The sequence below is a fragment of the Pongo pygmaeus genome, chromosome 10 (genome assembly GCF_028885625.2).
Source record: "Pongo pygmaeus isolate AG05252 chromosome 10, NHGRI_mPonPyg2-v2.0_pri, whole genome shotgun sequence".
NCBI classification, from domain to species: Eukaryota; Metazoa; Chordata; class Mammalia; order Primates; family Hominidae; genus Pongo; species Pongo pygmaeus.
In genome coordinates, this window is record NC_072383.2 from 127,642,481 (window position 1) to 127,667,289 (window position 24,809).

Here is a 24,809-nt window from a genome sequence, read left to right on the forward strand (position 1 = left end):
AGAATTGCTTGAACCCGGGAGGCAGAGGTTGCAGTAAGCCGAGATCATGCCGTTGCATTCCAGCCTGGGTGACAGAGGGAGACTGTCTCCAAAAAAAAAGAAAAAAGTAGCCAGAAAATAAAACTGACACTTGGAGAGAGAAATGTGTGTTGTTTCTATGTGTGCAAATGCGTTTGTGTATGCATGCTGTGTGTGGTGTGTGTGTGTATGCATGCCTGTGTGAGTTTGTGTGTGTACAAATGTGTGTAAGCGTGTGCATGCATGTGTATGCACATGAAGAGGTGGTTGCCAGGTGGCACCATTGGCAGGTCCTATACTTGCTGCAGAATTGGGAGACAAAAGGGGGGTCTTTGTACAAGCTCCAGCAGCTGGCATTGGAGGGCTGTAGACTGACCTCAGCTGCCCCACTCCAGGGTCCGTGAGGATCCCCTCTTCCTGAGGCCCTGAAAAGTCCCCAAGGAGACAGCTGAGCGGGCCCTGATATGTGGGCCTGCTAACCCAGCTTGGCTGGAAAGAGGCTGCCAGTCTTCATTCTTATAACCTCTGGAATGAGGACTCACAGACAGCACCCGACCCTCCACCACAGCCCTAATCATTGGAAACTGGAAGCTGAATGAAGCCTGGTTCCAGTTTCCACACAGATGGGATGCTCGCAACCATCATTGGGAAATGATTTACAGCTGCACATCCGTGGCATGAAATAACATCGACCCACACAATGAGAAAGCTTCTTTTCAATCCTATTTTGGAAATCAAGTCCACTCAGGTACACGTATAGTTTAACACCTCCTCAACACTGGCTAATTTCTCTTTAAAAATTTTTAGCTGATACCTAATAATTGTGCATGTTTATGGAATACATGGGATCTTTTAATACATGCAGACAATGTGCAGTGATTAAATCAGGGTATTTAGGATCTCCATCATCATTTCTTTGTATTGGAAACTTTTCAAATCTTCTCTTTTAGCTATTTCGAAATAGGCAGGCAACTGAGTTTAGCTGTTTTCATGATATTTAATGTTACAATTATTTTTCATTTTTGGTATGTTTCTCTTTATTATTATTATGATTATTATTATTATTTTTGAGACAGAGTCTCACTGTCACCCAGGCTGGAGTGCAGTGGTGTGATTTGGGCTCACTGCAACCTCTGCCTCCCAGGTTCAAGCGATTCTCCTGCCTCAGCCTCCCGAGTAACTGGGACTACACGTGTGCACCACCATGCCTGGCTAATTTTTGTCTTCTTAGTAGAGACGGGGTTTCACCATGTTGGCCAGGCTGGTCTCGAACTCCTGACCTCAGGTGATCCACCCATTTCAGCCTCCCAAAGTGCTGGGATTACAGGTGTGAGCCACTGCACCCAGCCAATAATAGTGTTTTCTGTAGTGAAATGGGATGACAGATTTTAGGTGCTTTTACTACATTCAAAAAAAGGTAACTATTTGAGATAACGAGTATGTTAATATGCTTGACAGTAGTAATCAAAACATCATGTTGTATGCCTTAAATATATACTTTTAAAATGAATAAAAATGATATATAAAGTGAAAAAAAGAAGAAACGTGGTCTTCAGAGCAGACTCTTTCGGGTCAAATCCCCGCTCTCCTGCTTCCTAAGTGAGCAATGCAGGCAAGGGGCTGTATATCTCCGTGCATGTTACCTTGTCTGTGTAATGAGAATAGTCGTGTCTGCCTCCAGAACAGATTGAATTTCTGTGGTATTGAGCTATGAATCTGGCAGTACTTTGTTAGGGAAGCCCCAGTAAACTCATACTTGTAGACATAGCAACAATTATAGTGGCACGGATGGGTCTGATTCAGAAACGCTGCATTCCAGCTGGGCCCTGGGTCTCCTTTCTTGTACCACGTCTTTGCATGGTCCCCTCTGATGACCCAGCTCACACCCCACTGTCTGAGGGTCTGAGGCTTGTGCCCCGCGTCAGCTTGTGACTATTTCTGGGCAGGATCTGGTCAGTCCTCCATTCAAAAGCCACCATCAAACCAACCCTCTGGCAAAGTGGTCCTGCCTGAAATTCACGTCTAGGTGAAATTGACTGGCGTGAACCATTCCTGGATCAGGGACCACCTATGGGTGTTGAGATAAAGCAATGTGGGCAGGGTTGTTTGTTAAGTTGGTAAACTACTCCCCAGAGTGCTGGGAGCTTGGCTGTTGAGGGCTGTGGACTTGGAGGAAGGCCTGAGATCCAGACAAAAGCCTAAATAGGTAAAATTCGTGGATTAGTCTGTTCTCATGCTGCTAATAAAGACATACCCGAGACTGGGTAATTGATGAAGGAAAGGAGGTTTAATGGACTCACAGTTCCACATGGCTGGGGAGGCCTCACAATCATGGCAGAAGGTGAAGGAGGAGCAAAGGCACATCTTTCATGGTGGCAGTCAAGGGTGTGTGCAGGGGAGCTGCCCTTTATAAAACCATCAGATCTCATGAGACTTATTCACTACCACGAGAACAGCACGGGAAACACCTGCCCCGATGACTCAATTACCTCCCACAGAGTCCCTCCCATGACACGTGGGAATTATGGGAGCTACAATTCAAGATGAGATTTGGTTGGGGTCACAGCCAAACCATGTCAATGGGTAACACAATATGTAGCAGACATCTGTTAATTTGTTTAAGTTTCCTTCCTGTTACTTTGGAAACACCATCCCAAGGCAGGGTGCAATGGCTCACACTGTGATCCTAGCACTTTGGGAGGCTGAGGCGAGACAATTGCTTGAGTCCAGGAGTTCGAAGACAGCCTTGACAATGTAGCAAGACCCCGTTTCCACAAAAATAAGAATAAAAATTAAAAAATTAGCTGGGCATGGTGATGCATGCCTGTAGTGCCAGCTACTCTGGAGGCTGAAGTGGGAGGATTGCTTGCACCTGAGAGGTTGAGGTTACAGTGAGCCATGATTGCACGACTGCACTCCATCCTGGGCAACAGAGCAAGACCCCATCCCTAGAAACAAACAAAAAAAACGTATCCTAGAATTTCCTTGGGGAGCCACAGTCCCCCAGTCTTCACCCATGTGGTTTGGGACAGCCGGTCCTGATCTGCTTTCCAGGGCTGTGGTGTGAACCAGTCCTGGCCAGTGGGAGGTTTGCACATTTCTGGCTGTGGTGATGAGCATGTGTCTGTAACCTTTCCAGTTAGAACCAATGAGATCAATTCTAAGACTCTTATTGGAACTTGTGGGAAGGAGAAACCTGATTTTCACAGGGCTCAATGTTGGTAGAATAAAAGCATGGAGTTCCTGGTGATCAGAAGCTCTTGCAGCCTTGCAGGATAAATTGAGAGTGAAGTCAATACAGATAAAACCATACCCAAAAGATGGGAAGAGACAGAGTGCTGGTACCATGATGTGAGCTGCTGGATCCACCCATACCTGAAATCCACATGTAGGCTTTTATTTATTTGCACCAATTAGTTTCCTATCATGCTTAAGCCAGACTGTGTTGGATTTCTGATGCTTCTAGCCTTATATAGAAATCTATCTCTCCAGTACTGATGAACCTTTATAGGGTTACATGCAACAGCAGACAGACTTTCTTTTTACTGCAGGCAAGGTTAGACCACATAAAGTCTCTGTGTCTTGGATGAACTTCTCTCAACAAGATAAGAGCCATCTGAACTAATGAGTAAGGGAAGTAATGGCTTTACTTAATTGGAATGATATAAATTGCTGTAATGTGAATTGTCCGCACAAGACAGAAATTCATGGAGGTGTTCTGTTCTAACCTGTGACCTACCGTCATAAAGGTTCTGAAGTGAAGGGCCTATTCTCCCCCTGATGCTGGACTTCTCAAAGCACAGCAATTTTGTTTCACTTTGAATGGCCATAGTGAAGCCAGCAGCTTACTCAGCACTCTCCGCCAACTATTAACTTCTCTCACATCAATGGCCAGACACTCAGACTCTGCCCAGCCCGGGTAGGTGATGCCAATGCACTAACCAGCCAGGGAGAGGCTATAGGTGTGCCTCCTCTGAGCCGCCAGGACTGCAACAAATCAGAAGAGATGCCCCTTCCAACGGAGACAGCCTAGGGCCTAGAATCCAATCTTGACCAGTTTTCTGATGTCTTTGGAAGTCTGGATTTTCTTTCTTTTCTTTTTCTTTTTTTTTTTTTTTTTTTTTTTCCTTTTTAAGACAGAGTCTCACTCTATCACCCAGGCTGGAGTGCAGTGGCATAATCTCAGCTCACTGCAACCTCTGCCTCCCGGGCTCAAGTGATTCTCGTGCCTAAGCCTCTTGAGTAGCTGGAATTATAGGCACCCACCACCATGCCCAGTTAATTTTTATAATTTTAGTAGAGATGGGGTTTCACCATGTTGGCCAGGCTGGTCTCGAACTCCCAATCTTAGGTGATCCACTCGCCTCGGCCTCCCAAAGTGCAGGGATTACAGGTGTGAGCCACTGCACCTGGCTAGAAGTCTGGATTTTCTAATGTAAAAAAAATCTCCTGATTCTTTCTCCAATATGTTTAGTGGTTTTAATAGTGTTCCCCCAAAATTCATGCTCACTCAGATCTTCAGAATGTGGTCTCATTCCCAAACAGGGCCTTTGCAGGTGTCATGAAGAATAAAGATGAGGGTCGGGCACGGTGGCTCACACCTGTAATCCCAGCACTTTGGGAGGCCGAGGCGGGCGGATCACCTGAGATCAGGAGTTCAAGACCATCCTGGCCAACATGGTGAAAACCCCTCTACTAAAAATGCAAAAATTAGCCGGGCGTGGTGGCAGGTGCCTGTAATCCCAGCTACTCAGGAGGCTGAGGTAGGTGACTAACTTGAACACAGGAGACGGAGGTTGCAGTGAGCCAAGATGGCACCACTGCACTCCAGCCTGGGCAACAGATCAAGACTCCATCTCAAAGAAAAAAATAAAAATAAAAAACAAAAAGAGAATGGAGATGAGATCATTTGGAATTGAGTGGACCCTAAATCCAATGACAAGTGTCCTTTTAAGAGACAGGAAAGGACACAGACACAGAGAGGAGGCCACGCAAAGACAGAGGCAGAGATGGGAGCAATGCCGCCACAAGCCAAGGGACGCTGGCAGCCACCAGGAGATGGAAGAGGCAAGAAGGGCTCCTACTATGGAGCCTCTGGATGGAGCCAGACCTGCCAATACCGTGATTTCAGATTTCTGGCCTCCAGAACAGGGAGCATAAATTCCAGTTGGGTAAGCCACGAAGTCAGTGGAAATTTGGTCCTGCAGCAGCCCTAGCGAGGACACTGAGCTATTAGGTCAATTGAAGAAAATAATCTCCAAGCTGAGCAGAGTGTCCCCAAATGCCACACACAGCCGGTGGGTGCCTGTTGGTGATCTCGGCCTCCTGTAGGCTCAGGATCTGACCTGCCCCAACCTGGTCCAAGGCTCAGGATGAAAATCTCCTCCGGCACAGCAAGCAGCTTTGAAAACGCCAGCTCCTGGAACTCACAGGAGCGAACACTGGTCCCTGGAAGAACCAGGTGAACGAGGGCAGGGTGTCTGGATCCCACGCTCTGGGAAGTGCCGCATTGGTGGTTCCCAGACCATTTCTGTCTTGGGAAAAATTCCAGCGTGTGTGCAAGGCATCTGTCCAGGTCAGCGCCTCTGAGCTGGCCATCTCTGTTTGAGTCTTCCCATGCGAGGAGTGCCCTCAGGTCACCTAGATGACTTTCCAGAACTCACCTCTGACTCCACAGTGGGGATGCCTGGAAACCTGCTCAGCCCTGGCCCTTGGATAACCCAGGAGCTGGCAGCTATGCTCAAGGAACCACGCTCGCGGAGGAAGGATGAGACCGATGGATAGCTTCCCCCGCCTACCCCGTCTTGTGCCCAAGCAGACAGCTCTGAGATGCATTTGAAAAGGCTCCTCCAAAGGATCCAGGGAGTCCGGCCCCAGGCACCCAGGGTGGCCACCAGCTCCGGAACTTCTCTGTCACCTGCTCTCCTTTCTCCCTGGTTTCACTCCCTGAGCCTCACTCCTGCTCCTGAGGCCACATCTCAGGCTGTCTTCCAGGGAAGCCCAGGCTTGAGGAATGGTCATTCTCTCAAAGTGCAGGAGCAAATCTTCAAGGGCGTATATCCCCGTACGGGACAGACGACTGGTGTGTTCAAAAATCGTATTGACGGCCGGTCGCGGTGGCTCACGCCTGTAATCCCAGCGCTTTGGGAGGCCGAGGTGGGCAGATCACGAGGTCAGGAGATCGAGACCATCCTGGCTAACACGGTGAAACCCCGTCTCTACTAAAAATACAAAAAATTAGCCTGGCGTGGTGGCGGGCGCCTGTAGTCCGAGCTACTCGGGAGGCTGAGGCAGGAGAATGGTGGGAACCCGGGAGGCGGAGCTTGCAGTGAGCCGAGATCACGCCACTGCACTCCAGCCTGGGCGACAGAACGAGACTCCATCTCAAAAAAAAAAAATAATAATAATCGTATTGACTTTGAACCTAAGAGGTTTTGGAAAAACAACTTGAGTGACCAAGTTCCATATGAACATTCTGGCGAAAGCTAACAGTATTTTTCTTCTCTGCACAATTTCGCTGTTGGAGGCATTCAAGAAAATTTCTTTGCAGTTTTTGAAAATAGCCTGTAGTTCTATGTTTCGGTTACTAGATAGCAGGCTGAATAAGAAATGCTGGACATCTAATGGGAATCTCACCAACTGCTTGACAGAAGGTGGGGGCTATCCTTAAAAAAAATGGTTGGCTGGGAGGCGGATCACCTGAGGTTGGGAGTTTGAGACCAGCCTGGCCAACATGGCAAAATCCCATCTTTACTAAAAATACAAAAATTAGCCGGGTGTGGTGGCAGGCGCCTCTAATCCCTGCTACTCGGGAGGCTGAGGCAGGAGAATCGCTTGAATCCGGGAGGCAGAGGTTGCAGGGAGCCGAGATCGCGCCACTGCACTCCAGCCTGGGCGAGAGTGAGACTCTGTCTCAAAAAAAAAAAAAAAAAAAAAAAAAAAAGTGGTTTGCCACTGGGCACGGTGGTTCATGCCTGTAATCCCAGCACTTTGGGAGGCTGAGGCAGGCAGATCACTGGAGGTCAGGAGTTCAAGACCAGCCTGACCAACATGGTGAAACCTGGTCTCTACTAAAAATACAAAAATTAGCTGTGCATGGTGGCACATGGCTGTAATCCCAGCTACTTGGGAGGCTGAGGCAGGAGAATTGTTTGAACCTGGGAGGCAGAGTTTGCAGTGAGCCGAGACCATGACACTGCACTCCAGCCTGGGTGACAGAGCAAGATTCCGCCTCAAAAAAAAAAAAAAAAAAAAAGAAAGTGGTTTGCTCCGGAGTCCTGCTCTGTGTGGAGTTACTCACCACCTCTACACGTCAGCCCTGCCTCCCGCATCTCCCTCCCAGACCTTCTTTCTATTCACTGCATGCATCAAGCTTTCTCCTGACTTTGGGCTTTTTCCCTTAGTTCTCCTGGCCTGAAACTCTGTTGTTCGATATTAGCAAGCTGGCTCCTGGTCCCTCGGTGTCCCTGGACAAGCCAACCTAAGGCAGACCCCCTCCTCCATCTTCATCATGCATCACATCATCTTCGATTGCTTCTTCAAAACGCTTTCACTTTCTGATATGTGACTGTTTGATGACACGTTTATTATCTGTCTCTTGCATGAAAATGTGAGCTCCAGGAAAGCTGAGTTCCTGTTTAGTTCACTGCTGCGTCCCTGTCTAAAATGGAGCTACAGCATAAATTGACAGGTGGCTGAGGGATATTTGTTGAGTGACTGAATGATAGGAGGGAATGAATGAACGACCTCTGATGCACGATAATAACCAGGCTGAATCTGCTTCTCTGACTCTCCTTTTTTTTGAGATAGAGTCTTTCTCTGTGGCCCAGGCTGCAGTGCAGAGGCACGATCTCTGCTCACTGCAACCTCCACTTTCCCGGTTCAAGTAATTCTCGTGCTTCGGCCTCCCGAGTAGCTTGGCTTACAGGTGCTCACCACCATGGCTGGCTAATTTTTTTTTTCTCTTTTTGAGAGGGAGTCTTGCTCTGTCACCCAGGCTAGAGTGCGGTGGTGTGATCTTGGCTCACCACAACCTCCGCCTCCTGGGTTCAAGTGATTCTCCTGCCTCAGCGGAGACTTGAGAATCTCCTGAGTAGCTTGGCTTACAGGTGCTCACCATCACGCCTGGCTAATTTTTGTGTTTTTTTAGTAGAGACGGGACTTCGCCCTGTTGGCCAGGTTGGCCTTGAACTCCTGACCTCAAGTGATCCGCCTGCCTCACCCTCCCAAAGTGCTGGGATTACAGGCATGAGCCTCTGCGCCCGGCCTCTCTGACTCTCTTGGCATTGTTTCCGATGTTATTATGATTCATTGTGAATTAGTCGATTTGAACTCAGCATGGTGTCCAGAACATTAGAAAAATGCTGACCTGTGTGGTTTGGTTTATGTCTTTGAAATATCTGAGCCCTAAAGAGCAGTAAGCGGAATGTCCTTTAGGTGTACCGGGCTTGGTTTGGGTTAAAGATTTTAAATGCTGAGCATAAATCCACTCCGAAGCTTCTCTGATCCTCCCTGAACTGTGTCCATTCCTTTCCTCTAGAAAAGACAAATGACTTACATAGAAGTGAAGTTGTAAATTCTGGCTCATTTAGGTGGCTTTGGATAAGTCACCCTTTTACATTTCAGAGTAGCCAGAGATTGTGCTGCGCGTGGGGGAGTGCCAGGGATGTTACAGTCTGGAAATAGACAAGTCCAAGGGCTGAGAAACGGAGTGACCATGTGCAGCAGGGCCTGGCAGGAGAGGTGGGGGCAGCTGAGTCTGAAAGGGCAGAAACAGTCCTGCCTCTGTTCACTGTTGCAGCCTTTTGTTCATCATGGAGTTTTTTGCATTAATTTTGAGTTTTTAAAATATTGAGTTAAATATTTTTTATCCTGGCTACTGAGATTTTTGGCACTCCCTTCAACTTCCTGCCCCATCTCAGCCCTGGGGCATAGGATAGCTTCACCACGCTGCCTAAGGGGAGCTGGGGTAGGGAACGAGTCCCTGGTTTCCTCAAATTCAAAAGACCCAGGAGAGAATACTGAACTACCTTAGGGCTGTGAGATGATCACTTACTTCTGTAGCTTCAAAAACATGACAAAGCACGTGAGTGGGCCTGGAAGTTTTACTACATTCAAACAAACATCCTCCATTCATTTCCTAGTGCTGCTTCAACAAAGTATCGAAAACCTGGTGGCCTAATACAGCACAGATGTATTATTCTTCAGTTCAGGAGGTCAGAGTCTGAGATGGGACTCACTGGTCACTCTAGAAACTGTGCCTGGTAAAATTCCTATGTGACAGCCCAGTCCCCAGGGTGATGGTATCAGGAGGTGGGGCTTTGGGAGGCCATCAGGCCTCGAGGGTGGCACCCCCGTGATGGGGTTAGTGCCCTTATGAGAAGGGATAGGAAGGAGAGGATCTCTGCCCCACATGAGGACACAGCATGAAACAGGCAGTGGGCAAATCAGGAGGGGCCTCACCAGCCGTCCAATCAGCCAGCGCCTTGACCTTGGATGCCGCAGCCCCCAGGACTCTGAAGAATCTATTCCTGTTGTTGAAGCCGTCCCAATAACATTCTGGTCATAGCAGCCCGAACGAATTAACACACTGGCTAAAATCAAGGGTGCTGACAGAGCCGTGTTCCCCCTGCAGGATCCAGGGGAGAATCTATTTCCCGGCCTCTTCCAGCTTCCAGAGGCGCCCAAACCCCTGAGGCGCTCAAGCCCCTGAGCTTGTGGCCCCTCCCTCCTTCAGAGCACGTCGCTCCCACCTGGATCTTGTCCTCCTGTCTCCTGATTCTGACCTCCTGTCTTCGTCTTTCACTCATAATGAGCCTTGTGACCTTGGGGCCCACCTGACTAGTCCAGGACAATCTGCTCATGTCCACAGCATGAACATAATCGCATGAGAAAGGTGCCTTCCGTCATGTGAGGTGACAATCACAGGTTCCAGGATCAGGGCAGGACACCTGGGGTTTTGGGGTGGTGGTAATTATTCAGCCCACAGCAAAGCTGGTCTGAATCCTAACCCAAAGTTAATTAAAACGGAAAAAATTCAAGAGATCTATTGCACAACACAGCTATAGTTAATAGCAAGATATTATGTTCTTGAAATTGATGAGAGGTCTCAAGTGTTATTAATCACAAGTAAAATATGTGCAGTAATGCACGTTAATTAGCTCGATGTAACCATTCCACCATGTATACATTTCTGAATGTGTGGTACACAATAAATATTAATATACACAATTTGTGTCAATTTAGTAAGTTTTTTTTGATGGAGAACAAGCTCATGATCTAATGCCAGCTCCCAACACTAACTCACTTTAAGAGGCTGCCTTGGGTGAAGGACACTGTGAGGCGCTTGCTTAGGGCAGGGCCCTCGCCTCAGCTGCCCTGCTCCTGGCACTGGCCAGCAGGTCATTTTAAATGAGGGGCTCCTGGCTGGGCACGGTGGCTCACACCTGTAATCACAGCACTTTGGGAGACCGAGGCAGGCAGATCACTTGAGGCCATGAGTTCAAGACCAGCCTGGCCAGCATGGCAAAACCCCGTCTCTACTAAAAATACGAAAACTAGCCGGGCGTGGTGGCAGGTGCCTGTAATCCCAGCTACTCGGGAGGCTGAGGCACAAGAATTGCTTGAACCCAGGAGACGGAGGTTGCAGTGAACTGAGATTTTGCCACTGCACCATGGGTGACAGAGCGAGACTCCATCTCAAAAAATAATAAAATAAAATAAATAAATGAGGGGCTCTCGGTGGGTGACAAATCTGCCAAATTGAATGCTGACAGTATCATCAGGGGATCCTGGAGGCTGCTGGCAAAAAACGTCAGAGGCGAGTCCTCCTAGCCCAGGGAGCCTGCTCCAGCTTGGAGAGGGGGCACAGCTGGCTCCCTGGAGCAGGTGTTTTCACTTTGGTTCCCATCCACACCGGTAGTCAAATGCTGCAAAGTGCCTGAGCAGGATCAGGCATCTACAAATGGGTGCCCCTCTCCAGCCCACCGACCTCATAATCCCTCCAAGAAACCTATGTGGAGGGGACGATTTCCTGGCCTGGGCATGGGGAGGTGCGAGGGCCCAGGGGTGTGGCTCAGTGGTCGGTGCTGAGCAGGAGTGGTCCTGTTCACCAGCGCTCAAGGGTGCACCTGCTCACGAGGAAAGTTGTGCCCATCCCGCGCACACTCACTCCCTCGTCCCATCTCACGGCGTCTTCCCGCCTGCTGTAGGTTTCTGTGTAGAAGGCCGTGCCCCCCCAGAAAGGACTGGCGGTCCAAACCCTGTGGCCCATCCCTGAGTGACAGTTCCGAGTGCCTCTTTCCCATTTCCCTGATGGATGTGAAATTGCAGTGTGAGCATGAAAAGCAGCTCTCCAGAAGAGCTTCTGCCCGGTGGAGATGGGATTCCAGTTAGAGTGGCATAATGAAGGGCTCCTTCATCAGCCTTAACACGCAGAGCACAGGTTTAACTTCTGGTGGGTATAAATGGGCTATTGCGGTTTTCCTGACTTCAGGAACATACGACTTTTGTGTTCGGGATGTAGAAAAATTAAAGTCCTAGACCAAAAATGAAAAGGAAATAAGGTGGCCCGCTGGGGCTTGTTTTCTCTGCTCGGGGAGTTTGGATGACTTCAGAGCAGGGAGGGCTTTTCTTTCTTCTTAATTCAGTTCTCTAAAGCTGGTAATTTTGTTCATGTCCATATCTGTACCCATGAAGTAAATTTGTGCAGTAATATAAAGAATAAAATTTCATGTCTAGATCTGTAGGAAAAAAGTTTCATTTTGTAAGCTATTAGCACTGCCGGTCCTGGAGGGAGCAGTTTTAGCATTCTTACCAGCTTTGTGCGGAAGGCATTTTTGATTGACGACGAGCTTCTCCTGTGACAACAGGCCAGGGCTTCACACAGGTGGCTTCAACACCCTGGAATTTGGCTGCCAGGCAGCAAAGTTTGGTTTCTGTGCCACTGGAGCAGGCAGGATGACAGCCCCTAAGGAGGTCCCAATTCCCTTCCTCCAAGGACACCAGTCACATTGGATTTAGGCCCCACATTAATCCAGTGTGGCCCCATCTTAACTTGATTCCATCTGCAAAGACACTGTCCAAATGAGGTCACAGGTTCTGGATGGACATGAAGGCTGGGGCTATATTAGTCAGCCCAGTACAGCAGCCATCTACTTCTCTGATGCTGAGGGGTGGCTATGTCACAGGAGGGCTGGCCCCCATGGCCTCGAACATTCATGTTGGGTTGGGCCTGCCTGGCCCTAAGTCCTGCAGAGCCGTGTGGATGCATGGCTTTTTCCACTCCTTCTTTTTCTCCTCCAAGTTCACAGCCCGCTGTGTTTCTCCCTTAGGCTTTGCTAACAGTGAGGACCTGGAGGCTTCTTTCTCCCTGAATGGCATCCTCTTGTCAGGCTCAGGATCCTGCTGTGTGTAAGGACCAGTAAAATCATCTGCACCATTTACACCTCAGTTTTGACTCACTAAATCTGACTCACTAAACCCCAGCCTTCACCAAACACAGAGAGCTAGGTCAGGAATCCAGCCCTTTCCCACAAAAATAATAGTCACATGGCCGGGTGTGGTGGCTCTCGCCTCTAATCCCAGCACTTCGGGAGGCCGAGGCGAGTGGATCACTTGAGGTCAGGAGTTCGAGAGCAGCCTGGCCAACGTGGTGAAACCCCGTCTCTACTAAGTTCTTGACCAGGTGCGGTGGCTCATGCCTGTATTCCCAGTGTTTTGGGAGGCTGAGGCAGGAGTATCACTTGAGGCCAGGAGTTTGAGACCAGCCTGGGCAACATAGTGAGACCGTGACTCTACAAAATATAAAATAAAAAAGTAATTGGGTGTAATGTGTGTCTGTAGTCCCAGCTACTCTGGAGGCTGATGTGGGAAGATTGCTTGATCCCAGGAGGTTAAGGCTGCAGCCAGCCATGATTGCACCACTGCACTCCAGCCTGGGCAACAGAGACCCTGTCTCAAAAAAAAAAAAAAAAAAAAAAAAAAATCTGGGCGTGGTGGCTCACGCCTGTAATCCCAACACTTTGGGAGGCCAAGGTGGGCAGATCACTGGAGGTCGGAGTTGAAGACCAACCTGACCAACATGGAGAAACCCCGTCTCTACTAAAAATACAAAATTAGCAGGGGTGGTGGCGCATGCCTGTAACCCCAGCTACTTGGGAGGCTGAGGCAGGAGAATTGCTTGAACCCGGGAGGCAGAGGTTGCAGTGAGCCAAGATCTCGCCAACGCACTCCAGCCTGGGCAACAAGAGCGAAACTCCGTCTCAAAAAAAAAAAAAAAAAAAGAGGCCAGGTGCAGTGGCTCACGCCTGTAATCCCAGCACTTTGGGAGGCCGAGGTGGGCGGATCGCCTGAGGTCAGGAGTTTCAGACCAGCCTGACCAACATGATGAAACCCCATCTCTACTAAAAATACAAAAATTAGCTGAGCCTGGTGGCGGGCACCTGTAATCCCAGCTACTAGGGAGGCCGAGGCAGGAGAATCGCTTGAACCCCAGAAGCGGAGGTTGCACTGAGCCAAGATCGTGCCACTGCACTCCAGCCTGGGCGACAGAGTGAGACACCATCTCAAAAAAAAAAAAAAAAAAAAAACAAAAGTCACTTTACTCCGATGCCAGACTTTCAGGAAGAAGCTTATTTTCACTTCTCCATTCTTAAAAGTGGAAACCTCCCTTGCCCTGCATTCCTCTTTTCTGTGAGTCCCTTGAGGGCGTCTCCTCTCTCCTCCAGCTGTCTGCAACCTGTCAGGACCCCACACAGAGCTCAGCTTGCCGGCAGGAACCTGTGGCACGTGGACCACCCCATCCTCTGGAAAAACTCCCTTCACTTGGCTTCCAAGACACCTCCTTAGCCTGGGAACCTCAGGTTCCTACTCCATCAACATCCAGGCCCTCACCGAGCTCACCCAAACTCAGGTGACAGGTGTCTACCCGCAGGTGACTCCAAATGCATCCTTCCCAACCCCAATCACTGCAATCAGACGTGCAGAGCCGCTTTTGGACATCTGTCTGGAGAAGCCCTTTAGGCTTGAAAGAAGGGATTCATGATTGACTCGAGAGTTCCAGAAAAGAATTAATATACCAATACAATTTTTATTTATTTTTTTGAGATGGAGTCTCCTTCTGTCACCTAGGCTAGAGTGCAGTGGCGCGATCTGGGTTCACTGCAGTCTCCGCCTCGTGGGTTCAAGCGATTTTCCTGCCTCAGCCTCCTGAGTAGCTGGGGTTACAGGCATGCACCATCACGCCCAGCTAATTTTTTGTACTTTTAATAGAGACGGGGTTTCACCATGTTGGCCAGGCTGGTCCCAAACTCCTGACCTCAAGCAATCCGCCCTGGCAGCAGCTCTGATTAAGCAACAGGGAGATGTTAGGGACGGGTAAGGGGAGTTATGCAATGGACCTGCCCAACTTCAACTCCCACCATCAAAGCCCTAGAGGTCAAGGGGCTCATCCTGCGTTTCTGGGAAATGCCGTGCTACTTGCCGGCCTCCTCAACTCCCTATGCGTTCTGTGGCTGAATTCTGATGTCACTAGCCCGGCACAGCCCGGCACAGAGACCAGAACACAGGTCTCTGTGCCGTCCTCACCACTGGGAGGCTGTGACCAGGCCTAGTCCCTGAACGTCTGGGGGTGTCTGCTCATCTCATCTTGAGACACGTCTCTCACAACGCATTGGTTTGGGATTAGGTCAAACAGAGAAAAAACAAGGTCCCTGGCATTGGGCTGGCTTCCTCTCCAAGCAGCCCTATGACAACCTGAGCATGCTTAGCTCATCTGGAAACCAGCAAATGCTGAGTTCTCTTGTTACTATCCAGCTTTCCATCATTCGGCTGCTTTTTCTTTCAACCTTTACATTCTGTACTTTTCATTTGCTTAATAGATTCTAGTCCAACAAATTACTTTGTAGGCATTATCTCCTTTAAAAGGCCCTATTTCCAAAAGAACAACATGTGAGAATGAACATTTAAAAATATTTACTCAAGTGACTTCATTGTTTGAGAACCCCCGTTAACATATGTGGCCCGTGTTAATAACAGTGTGTATCACTCGGTGGCACACAGCAGTTTCACATTATTGCAGCATTCCGCTCCTGCTTAATGTGCTTTTTTTTCCAGGTGATGGGATTTTGCACCAAGTGAAATAATTGGTAATATTGAGGATCATCCATTTTTTATTACCTAGAATTCAGAAGTGATCAGGACGGGCCTGGTGTGACTCTGAGATGCTGGGCTGTTGGGAAGCGTGATGTGATGTGGTACTGTGCGCTCTCCAATCCTCCGGGAAGCAGCATCTCGGCCCCTGGGGGTGGGGGGCACGAGGCCGGCCCCAGGGACCCTGCACTTGTACAGCCTGTGCGCAAATTCAGGCAGGACACACGGTCGCAGTCTCACCCTGGGGTCACTGACCACAGGCCCGGTGGGTCCCTGTCAGTCTTAAGAACTTTTTCTCCCCATCTGCCCGTGACACCATGGAGAAATGAAAAGCTCTGTCCTGCCCAGCTTCCCTGAAAAGAAAGTCTGGGTGAGCATCTTCACATGGAGTGAGAAGACATTTGCTTCATGAGGCCAACAAAAGCCAGTTACACACACACCGAAGTCTTCAGGGCAGGCACATGTTTTGTGCGTATTTATTCAATCACTGCTTCATGCTGTAGGGTGAACTGGATCAACTATCTAAATTCAGATGAAAATGTAAAAAGTTGTCTGATAAAAAAACAGCCTTTACTCTCACAGAACACTTCTGATGCAGGATGGGAAAGCGGCTTTCCTTCCCCATGCCACACGATGCTCCGGTGGACACCCAGCATCCTATAATATCCTGGCATACGCCGTGCCACCACCCACCTGGAGGCAGCATCAGGATCCCAGGGCTGAGGGCTCAGGCCCACGAGACTGCCCCCCTCCGGCAGATGCCAGGCGCAAGTAGTGGGCTGTCACCTATGCTTCTGACCAACTACAAAGCAGGAACTCCCTCTCCAGGTTCAGCTGACTTGCCAGAGCGGCTCTGAGCTTGGGAAACGCTTTACTCACGTATGCCCGTGTATTATCAAGGCTGTGACAAGGGCACAGAGGAACAGCAGGTGGAGGTGTGCAGGATGAGGTGTGTGGGAAGGGGACCGGGAAGCTCCCATGCCCACCGAGTGTGCCACCCTCGGGGAACCCCCATGAGTTCACCAACCAGGAAGTTTTCGGAACCCCAGGCCTCTGGGGTTTTATGGAGGCTTCATTACGTAGTCATGACTGATGACACCACTGGCCACTGGTGATCGACTCCACCTTCTACCCCCAACCCCCCACTTCCTGGAGGTGGGGGAGGGGGAGGGCTGAAAGTCCCCCTACTCCAATCACCAGACTGGCTCCCTGAGCAAGCACTCCCCGCTCCTGAGGCTGTCCAGGAGCCACCACAGATTGCCGCATTAGAACAAAAGATGTCCCCATCACCCAGGAAATTACAAAGGCCTTACCAGCTCTAGGTCAGGAGCTGGGTTCAAGGGGTCAAACAGCAAATATGAAAACGTGGGCTTCTCCTAGTGCCCTATCTACAGGGGTTGCAGGAGTTCTGTCCCAGCGATTTAGGGCCCAGATCAAATCTGTTTCTTATCTCATCACAATATCACAGGCTGGTACCCTGATAACTCTGTCAACTGTCCAACTGACTTTCTGGAGAGAATTTTCCTCGTAACATCGAGGGTGCACCCAGCTAGAAGCGGGGGCTGGCGGGACAGACGGAGCGGACGGATGTGGTTGCTCACTCACCGTTCACACAGCCCGGGGCATCAAGGGCACAACACACAGGAGGAATGATCCGAGAGCTCTCCCGACGCCACCTGCCTTTCCCCTTCCGTGCAAAGGCCTTATGAAGAAAATCTGTTTGACACCATGGGTTATTTTTACATGTGATATATCCTGAAGACATGAGTTCTGTCTCCGGAAAGTGGTATCCTTCGTAGCACAAGGCTTTTCGAAACCTGCCCCACTTATTTTTTAACCTGGGCTCACACCTCCAGCCCCTCTGAGATCCAGTGACACCATGAGTGTCATCTGTCTTCACTCTATTCTACCTCCATTGGTTGAAATTTCCTTGTATTTTTCTGTAGTTTTTCTATACTTTGTATTACACAACGAACAACAACGTGAGGGTTTTTTGGTTTGCTTTTTGTCTTCTCCAAATGCTGAAACTACCCTTCAATGCAGAGGACGCTGCAGAATCAGGAGACGTGCCGGAGCATCCGAGGGCTGTGCAGGAGCGTACTTCCCCACCCTCCCTCAGTTCCCGACTCGGGGAGCTCTGTGCCTTCCACACAACAGGAGGAATCCACACGCCACACCAACAGAGACTGAGGACAAACCACGCAAAGAACCGGCTCATGGATTTCGAATTTGAGATGCTTTTTATAATAAAGTTATGCCAAAAATACAGCAACAAATACAGAAAAAGTATTAACAAACGGAGAAGCCCCAGATACATGTACAGTAACAATACAAAAATGTGACTGGTTAAACAGCTCAAGTTCACATTTAACACTTTCAATTATTTTTAATTACACTATTTCTGTTCAAAAGAATGTTTTCCTTACATACAACCATGGTCGGTCTTTAGTCTCAATCGTACCAAAATAAAGCTATATATAAGCACTGACTAGGTAACGTGTGAAATACCCTGTAAGTTGCTCTGTGGCTTGAGATGGGACACATGGTCTTGAATGACTCTTCTGCATGCCTTGCCTTAAGAAAGAAAAGTAATGTTGATGGTTTAAAAAGTAAGTACTTTTTGAAGCAGCAGATGAAATGTGTTTACTACCAGCCTAAATCAAAGAACATGGCAAGAGCAAGATTGTTCTCAGGAAGGAAACCATAAATATGGCATTTATGTAAAATCCTTGCAGCATCTGACCATGCTCTTATCTTTAAAAAAAAAAAAAAAAAATCCTCACTTTCCTAAATATAAGTAACAGTTTATTAATTTTTGTTTTTACAGTGAGATATGGCTACGGGAAGCAGGTGATACTATTTGTTTAAGAAACTGAGATGCCAACTAACACGTGTAGTTCCCCAAGACTTTGCAATCTCCATTTGTGGGTTTCTGTAAAAAAGGGAACCCAGCTAGAGGATTCACAGAGACCTTGAATGACAAGCGACATACTCGAAAACTGCAGCTCTCCTCCCGGAGGGCCCAGCGTGCCAGGAGACACGCCGTAGTAAGGCACTTACCAAGCTCCTTTGGGTAGAAGGAAAGAAATCAATCCAGGCAACATGCAAGTTTCAGTGAAGTCAGACATTTTACGGGAATTTAAAGTTTTGCCTGTCCTCAGTGCACCCCAGTCAGTTACTGACATGTCAGCCTCAGAAACCGCACATGGCCTCAGGAAGGTCAGGCCCTCCCGCTGGTGGGCACGCCATTGGCTCTTGATCGCTGATGGTCTCGATGATGGTCATATTTCACAGAAATAATGAGGAAAAGCAGGAGGGTAACTCCTTGAATAGCAGCCAGAAGAAAAAAGTAATAGTTCAAATAGCAGCCGTTAATATTACCTGGAGAAAACAAAAGGAAAGTGGCAGGTAAGCTGCACTGCTACAGATATTTTTTCAAGACTTTACTATTTAATCTGGTTCCCACTAAGGTTTAACTGGAGTCATAAAAAAAGAAACAAATGTTGTCTCTGTAGTCCAAAATGCACAAGTATCTTGCTTTCAAAACCACTGGAGAAGCTCCCTGAAGTTAGATACATTGCCAGTGGGGGCTCTGGAGGTGGGCTCTCTGCAGCCCCCCACCTGCCCCTAGCAGCCCATCCCTCTCTTCTGTAAGGTAAAAGGAGGAGGTTCTCTGAGGAAACTAGGAGAGGTAGCTCCCCAGTACTCAGGAAAATCCCTGTGTGGCCTGCAGACACACATGCGGTGGTGAAGGGGACAGTGTCGATGCAGAATGTGCCTAAGGCCGCACGACAAGGCTGCAAATCAGGAGCAAGGGGAAACCTGCCAACCCAGCCTCCTGTGACTGCTAATCCCCCCACACCAGAACATCTGGGCAAAGTAAAAAACTACCTTCCTGTGTTCTTGCCACCAAAAACAAGTGTTAGCCGGTCTGGTGTTATTTCCTTCCTGCCTTTTCTGAGGCAGTGTTCCTCTCCTCAACTACTTCAGGGGAACCTCCTCCATTTATAGTTATGATTGGCCTGGAACTGTATTGTTGAGGAAAGCAGACACGAAGATAACAAAAGAGCGCCTGACTATCTCCTGATCGAATCCTGAGGTGAATGTCTTTATAACTTGGCTATAGAACCTGTGCACTTTTTAGCATCACAGATTGCACTATGACACAGCCTGAACATCGTGAATTCTGGATTCACTGCATGGGTCGCTGACGGGAAACAACACATCCAAGACACCAGGGCCGACAGCTGGACAATATATCAAAGGAATTGATGAGCTGGTTTTTGAATGTGTCTTAAACATGTTCAGGTTTTAGCATCCTCAAACTGACACAAGCAGATACCTCTGCATACTTTAATACAAAGAGTTAGCATACAATGAATACCCAACCCAGTCCCGGGCACTATGGAGGCATTTTACATGCAACGTTTGCATCCCAAGCAGGCTGGACAGCACAGAGGCTAAGGTCATGGACCATGCAGCTCAAGCGATAAGGCTTGAATCCGGCCTCTGAGATCTCTGTGCTCAGTTCCCCCATCTGTAAAATGGGGAAAGCGCTGAGGAGCAGCATTTCAGAAAGGCACTCAAGAGGGAGTCTGGACACGGTGAGGGTGCTGGCACCACGTGCCACGGTCATAATCCCCCTTTCACAGAGGTCTGGAACTGTCCACTCTGCAAACTGGCAGTCTCTCCACCAGAGAACAGAGTTTAGCCAGCACCGGCTAACATCACCACTCAATGTGCAGACGTGGGAATGACGTGTGAGCAGAAAACGGCAGGACTTTAGCTCGTCATGACTGATCATCCAGGCCAAGCCGAGTGTCGCCCTGTGCTCTCCACCATGGCTGCTCCTGCCACCATGTCCGTCCCTCTGTCTCCGTACCATGTACATCACCTGCCACCGGCTGGAAAGCACTGCTGCATGTTTCTGCACGAGGTCGCAGGCGCATGTGGCCGGCAACATCACGAGGGGAGCGAGTGCTTTGGAATCAAGTTGCTCCATTTTCTGCTCCTCTTCAAAAACACTTTCTCATTTGTTTATTTTAAAAAGTGAGACTCCCTTTCTTCTGAAGACCTTTTTAAAGCTGGGTTATTCTGGCACTTCCTTTTTCTATCTGAACATATATTGCATGTTCAACAGTGCATTTATCAAATAAACACAATATAATACGCGTCTGGGCCGGGCGCAGTGGCTTATAACTATAATCCCGGCACTTTGGGAGGCCAAGGTGGGTGGATCAACTGAGGTCAGGAATTCAAAACCAGCCTGGCCAACATGATGAAACCCCGTCTCTACTAAAAACACAAAAATTAGCCAGGTGTGGTGGCTAGCGCCTGTAATCTCAGATGCTTGGGAGGCTGAGGCCAGAGAATCGTTACTTGAACCCAGGAGGTGAAAGGTTGCAGTGAGCCAAGATCGTGCCACTGCACTCCAGCCAGGGGAACAAACGTGAAACTCCATCTCAAAAAAAAAAAAAAAAAAACCCCACACATCTGTATGGTGAGATCTCACACATTTTTAAAGAATGCTCATTCACACCAATTAAAGAAGATAATTTCCTGTGTCTACTGATTTAGAAAGACAGCTGCTAACACCCTGAATTCTACCAGTCTAAAGCTTTATTTTTTTCGGCAGATGTTTTACACTATTCATTCAACCCTTACGACTTACCAGGCTCTGTCCTGGACACTCAGTGGAAAGGCAAACCCCAGCTTCCTGGAGCCTGGCACTAGCTGTCACTGCTGTCCCAACACTGGCATTTGACGCTACTGAGACGAGGTTGTCATCAAAATATCAATGACATCATTTTATGTGCCTATTTTGAAATACAAGTCTCCCCAAATGTACCAGTCACTGAAAACTTCCCGAGCTAAAGCTGGCAGGCCACGTGAACTGAAGGCTGAGGCCACATGAACTGAAGGCTGCGCAGCCCTGCGAGAGTGGAGGTGCGGTCTGAGCCCGCCGGCAGACACACCATGCTTCGTCAGGGTCTGTCTCAGGGTGGCATTACACAGGGTATTCGGAAACGCCTAAGTCGCCTGGGAGAAAACCTCCTGTGCATTCCTGAGCCTCTTCACAGACAGAAGGATAATTACACAGGAAGATGGCAAACACTAGGGTTTTGACATTTGACAAGACAGGCTCTTGGGTCCCCGAGGAACGAGCACACCTGCCCCCCAGGCGCACAGGCAGGACAGGTATTCACAACAGCCCCACACTGCCAACATCCGGGCACCCACTGACAACAGCATGGATAAATGCCTCGCGATGGCTCGTACAAAGGAGCAGTACTCAGAAGCACAGGGGAGACACTCACAGACAGAAGTGCTAAGTGAAAGGAGACAGCCACAGCCCAGCATAGGACAGGCGAGGGTAACCTGTGGGGGCCAACGCTGGAATAGTACAGGTTTACCTTCTAGGGGTGGGCAGTAAACTGAGAGAGGCAAGGAGGGCTTCCAAAAGTTCCTCCACTGAGATCCAGACTGCAAATACAGCAAGCTGCGCTTAAGATTAGAGACCTTTACTATGGTATGCACCTTCTCCCCAGCTTAAATAACACTAATAAAAGGAGCCTGCTGGGAGGTGGGTAAGAAAAAAACAATGTAACAAAACTCTGGGGACTCTCCCTTCACAGTGCTGTGACTTTCCAGAAAGCTATTTCCCGTGTCGGTCATGAGATGCTGAGGCAGGGCCAGGGATAAGGGGGGCACAGACACCCCTGGAACCTGGCCTGAGAGCTGCTGCTCCTTCCAAGGCCACACAAATTCAGGGAGAACTCTCTCTGAGGGGCGGGCTTCCTGTGGATTTCCCATGTCACAGCCTTTATTTCTCCACCCAGGATGCCAAGGGCTGCTCGACAGATGAGCTCCAACTCTCCTTACTGGTGTGAACCAAGGAGGCTGCCATGCAGCCGGGGGGCACAGCCTGGGGGCTGCTGGCAAACACACCTCCTTCATGAAACACTTCCCATTCTTGAGAACAACAGACAGATCCTGGCCCATCCCCAGCACACTCGCCCTGAGTGCACCAATGCAGGGGAAGTCCACAAACAACCTGTCAGACAGAAATGATGAATGAAAGGTCAACTCTGAGATGTGAAATTAAATTAAGAATGAGGATTAAATGACTAGAAAGCAACGAGAATGACCAGCCAATCCTTTATGACACATTTAAAGATAAAACAAAAACCAAGAACCAGAATCTTCATCTTCAGAGCTATGGACTTTGGTGTTTCTTTGAAGGAAGTCTGTCCCACGTACTACAAGAGGATCTTACTCCTCGGGCTGTTCATCTTCAGGAGAAGGCGGGAATGAAACACCAGCCCCAAATCCACTTGCCCTCCTCAGAGCAAGCAGCCCTGAGCTGGCCACGGAGGTGGCACCCACAGCCAGAAAACATCGGTGATAAGTGTCCAGGGGACATTGGTGGCTTGGAGTTGTGGGCCTTACATTAGGACTCCACAGGCCTATACTCATGGAAGGACTCTGGGAATTCTGCAATTTCTGCAGAAAAGTCCCCAAACGTTCATCAGATTCTCAAGGGGATTTGTAACCTAAAAGTGGCTAAGTACTACTAGACCAGAGCAAATGCCACATGATTATACAAGAAAAAGTAACAAGGTTGTTTTGTAGATAAAATATTTTTACAAAGGAAAAGAAAGAAGAAACCTTCACTTGCTGGGTCCATTTAAAAGCATCGTAAACCTGGAGAAAGCAAAACTCATCTTTTATGAGTGGTTCTGTTCAACACTCAAGATGCCACCTACTGGTATTAATTGTAAAAACCCATTATGATTGATCACGAGTAATATGTTTACTTTCAAAAGTAACTTACAATCTATCTTGTCTTTTTCATATCAGAAAAGGTACTGTTAGGAAAAGAGAACGAAAGTACACCACCAAGTTAAAAAAAGGGAAGCTTGGGGTGCAGATTCAGCTGCCTCACGAAGACTGTGCTGGACGGGGGTGGAGAAGGTGCCTGTCCGTCAAGGACATCCCCATAAGGAGTGGTGGCTGCAGCAGCTGCTCGCCGGGCTGTGGCCAGGGCAGGCTTAGCCCCTGGGATGAGAAGAGAGACCTGCTTGTCTCTTGAAAACCGTTCACGATGTAAGGAAACAAAGTGATGCAAGCAGCACAGAGCAGTGCTGTGGAAGGAGCGCTGGACAGGCAGCTCGGGACAGGCCACCCACGTGAAAACACCTCCGCTCACTCAGCCATCTCCTGAGTGCCCGCGCCTCCCCGTCACTGGCTATTTTCAAAAGGGACAGGATGCTGGTTCTTACCAAAGTCTGTGTGGCTGCTCATCCATCCAATGGCTTTGATAGACACCAGCGCCAGCAGTCCAGAACCCACAAATGACCCAACGCCAGAGAAGAAAAAGAACAAGCCCATTATGGCACTCTGCATGGACTTGGGGGCAGCTGAGTATGCAAATTCCAGGCCTGAGGAAAGAAAAGGGAGGGTCGTTTTTGTGAAAGGGGCACTTTAACACATGGGATCAATGCTTTTACCTAATATAGCAGAGGAAGCGTGGGGTCTCCTAGGGACTGAGTCCTGCAGACAGGTACAACCTCTTTTCTACTAGGAGGACGATGCTTACTAGTGATCAAGAAATCAATGGCTATGGGTCAACTGTTCATTCTCCTAGCCATTAGGACAATTCCTAATAAATTCAATGAGCAGAAAGTTAAATTCCTTGCTCTCAAGCTTAAAAGTAATGTGATTTGTTGGCTCTTAGACTTTTGTGTTCCTTAAAGAGATTAAAGAAAAAATTGTCCTATATTGTCAAGGAATGAGTGTTTGAAAACTAAGTACACACACTAAACTGGGAAATCTCCGTAAGGATTCTATTTCAAAGGCAATATACTTTATCTTTTTTTTTGTTGAGACGGAGTTTTGCTCTTGTTGCCCAGGCTGGAGTGCAATGGCACGATCTTGGCTCACCGCAACTTCCGCCTCCCTGGTTCAAGCGATTCTCCTGCCTCAGCCTCCCGAGTAGCTGGGATTACAGGTGCATGCCACCATGCCTGGCTAATTTTTTGTATTTTTAGTAGAGACAGGGATTCACCATGTCGGCCAGGCTGGTCTCGAACTCCCGACCTCAGGTGATGCACCCGCCTCGGCCTCCTAAAGTGCTGGGGTTACAGGTGTGAGCCACCACGCCACGGGAAATACACTTCAAAACTATTTTGGCAGGCTCATCTATAAATTTAGATTTTCATAACTAGACACGGAGATTTGAATACACAAGTCCATTCCGTTGTGATTTATCCCCTTTACAAATTCATTAGCCAATTCTGGATGAGTTTTCTACAGTGAAAACCACCACTGACTACTACACCCACACATCCATCCACCTCTGCATATCACTCATTTTCTCTTCTCTCTCACTCTCAGCAGCCGGACAGATCTGCCCAGAATACACTTGTTCAACCACTGCAGGATCTCACTAATAGGAAAAGGGAGGCCTGTGAGAACACGTTTCTAAAAATTAGATCTGCTTCTTTACGTACATCTAAACGAAGCGCACTGAGAGCTGTGAGCTCAGCCCAGCCAACACGGCAGCATGGCTGAGGGCTCCGCTGGGAACTATCCAACCACAATTGCTTTCTTCTTCTCTGTCCTGTGGCACTTATAGGGTA

The 24,809-nt window shown here is 48.7% G+C and overlaps 1 protein-coding gene across 1 annotated transcript in view; it reads right to left on the reverse strand.

The window, feature by feature from the left end:
* Positions 1-17,385: 17,385 nt before the first annotated feature.
* SLC15A4 (solute carrier family 15 member 4) overlaps positions 17,386-24,809 on the reverse strand; it is a 32,684-nt gene continuing 25,260 nt past the window's right edge. Inside the window, exons 7-8 of the mRNA XM_054443686.2 lie at positions 23,451-23,609; positions 17,386-18,549 (exon numbers count right to left, since the gene is read on the reverse strand). Of these exons, the coding sequence (XP_054299661.1) occupies positions 18,389-18,549; positions 23,451-23,609 (320 nt within the window). The 3' untranslated portion in view covers positions 17,386-18,388. The remainder of the gene's footprint in view (positions 18,550-23,450; positions 23,610-24,809) is intronic.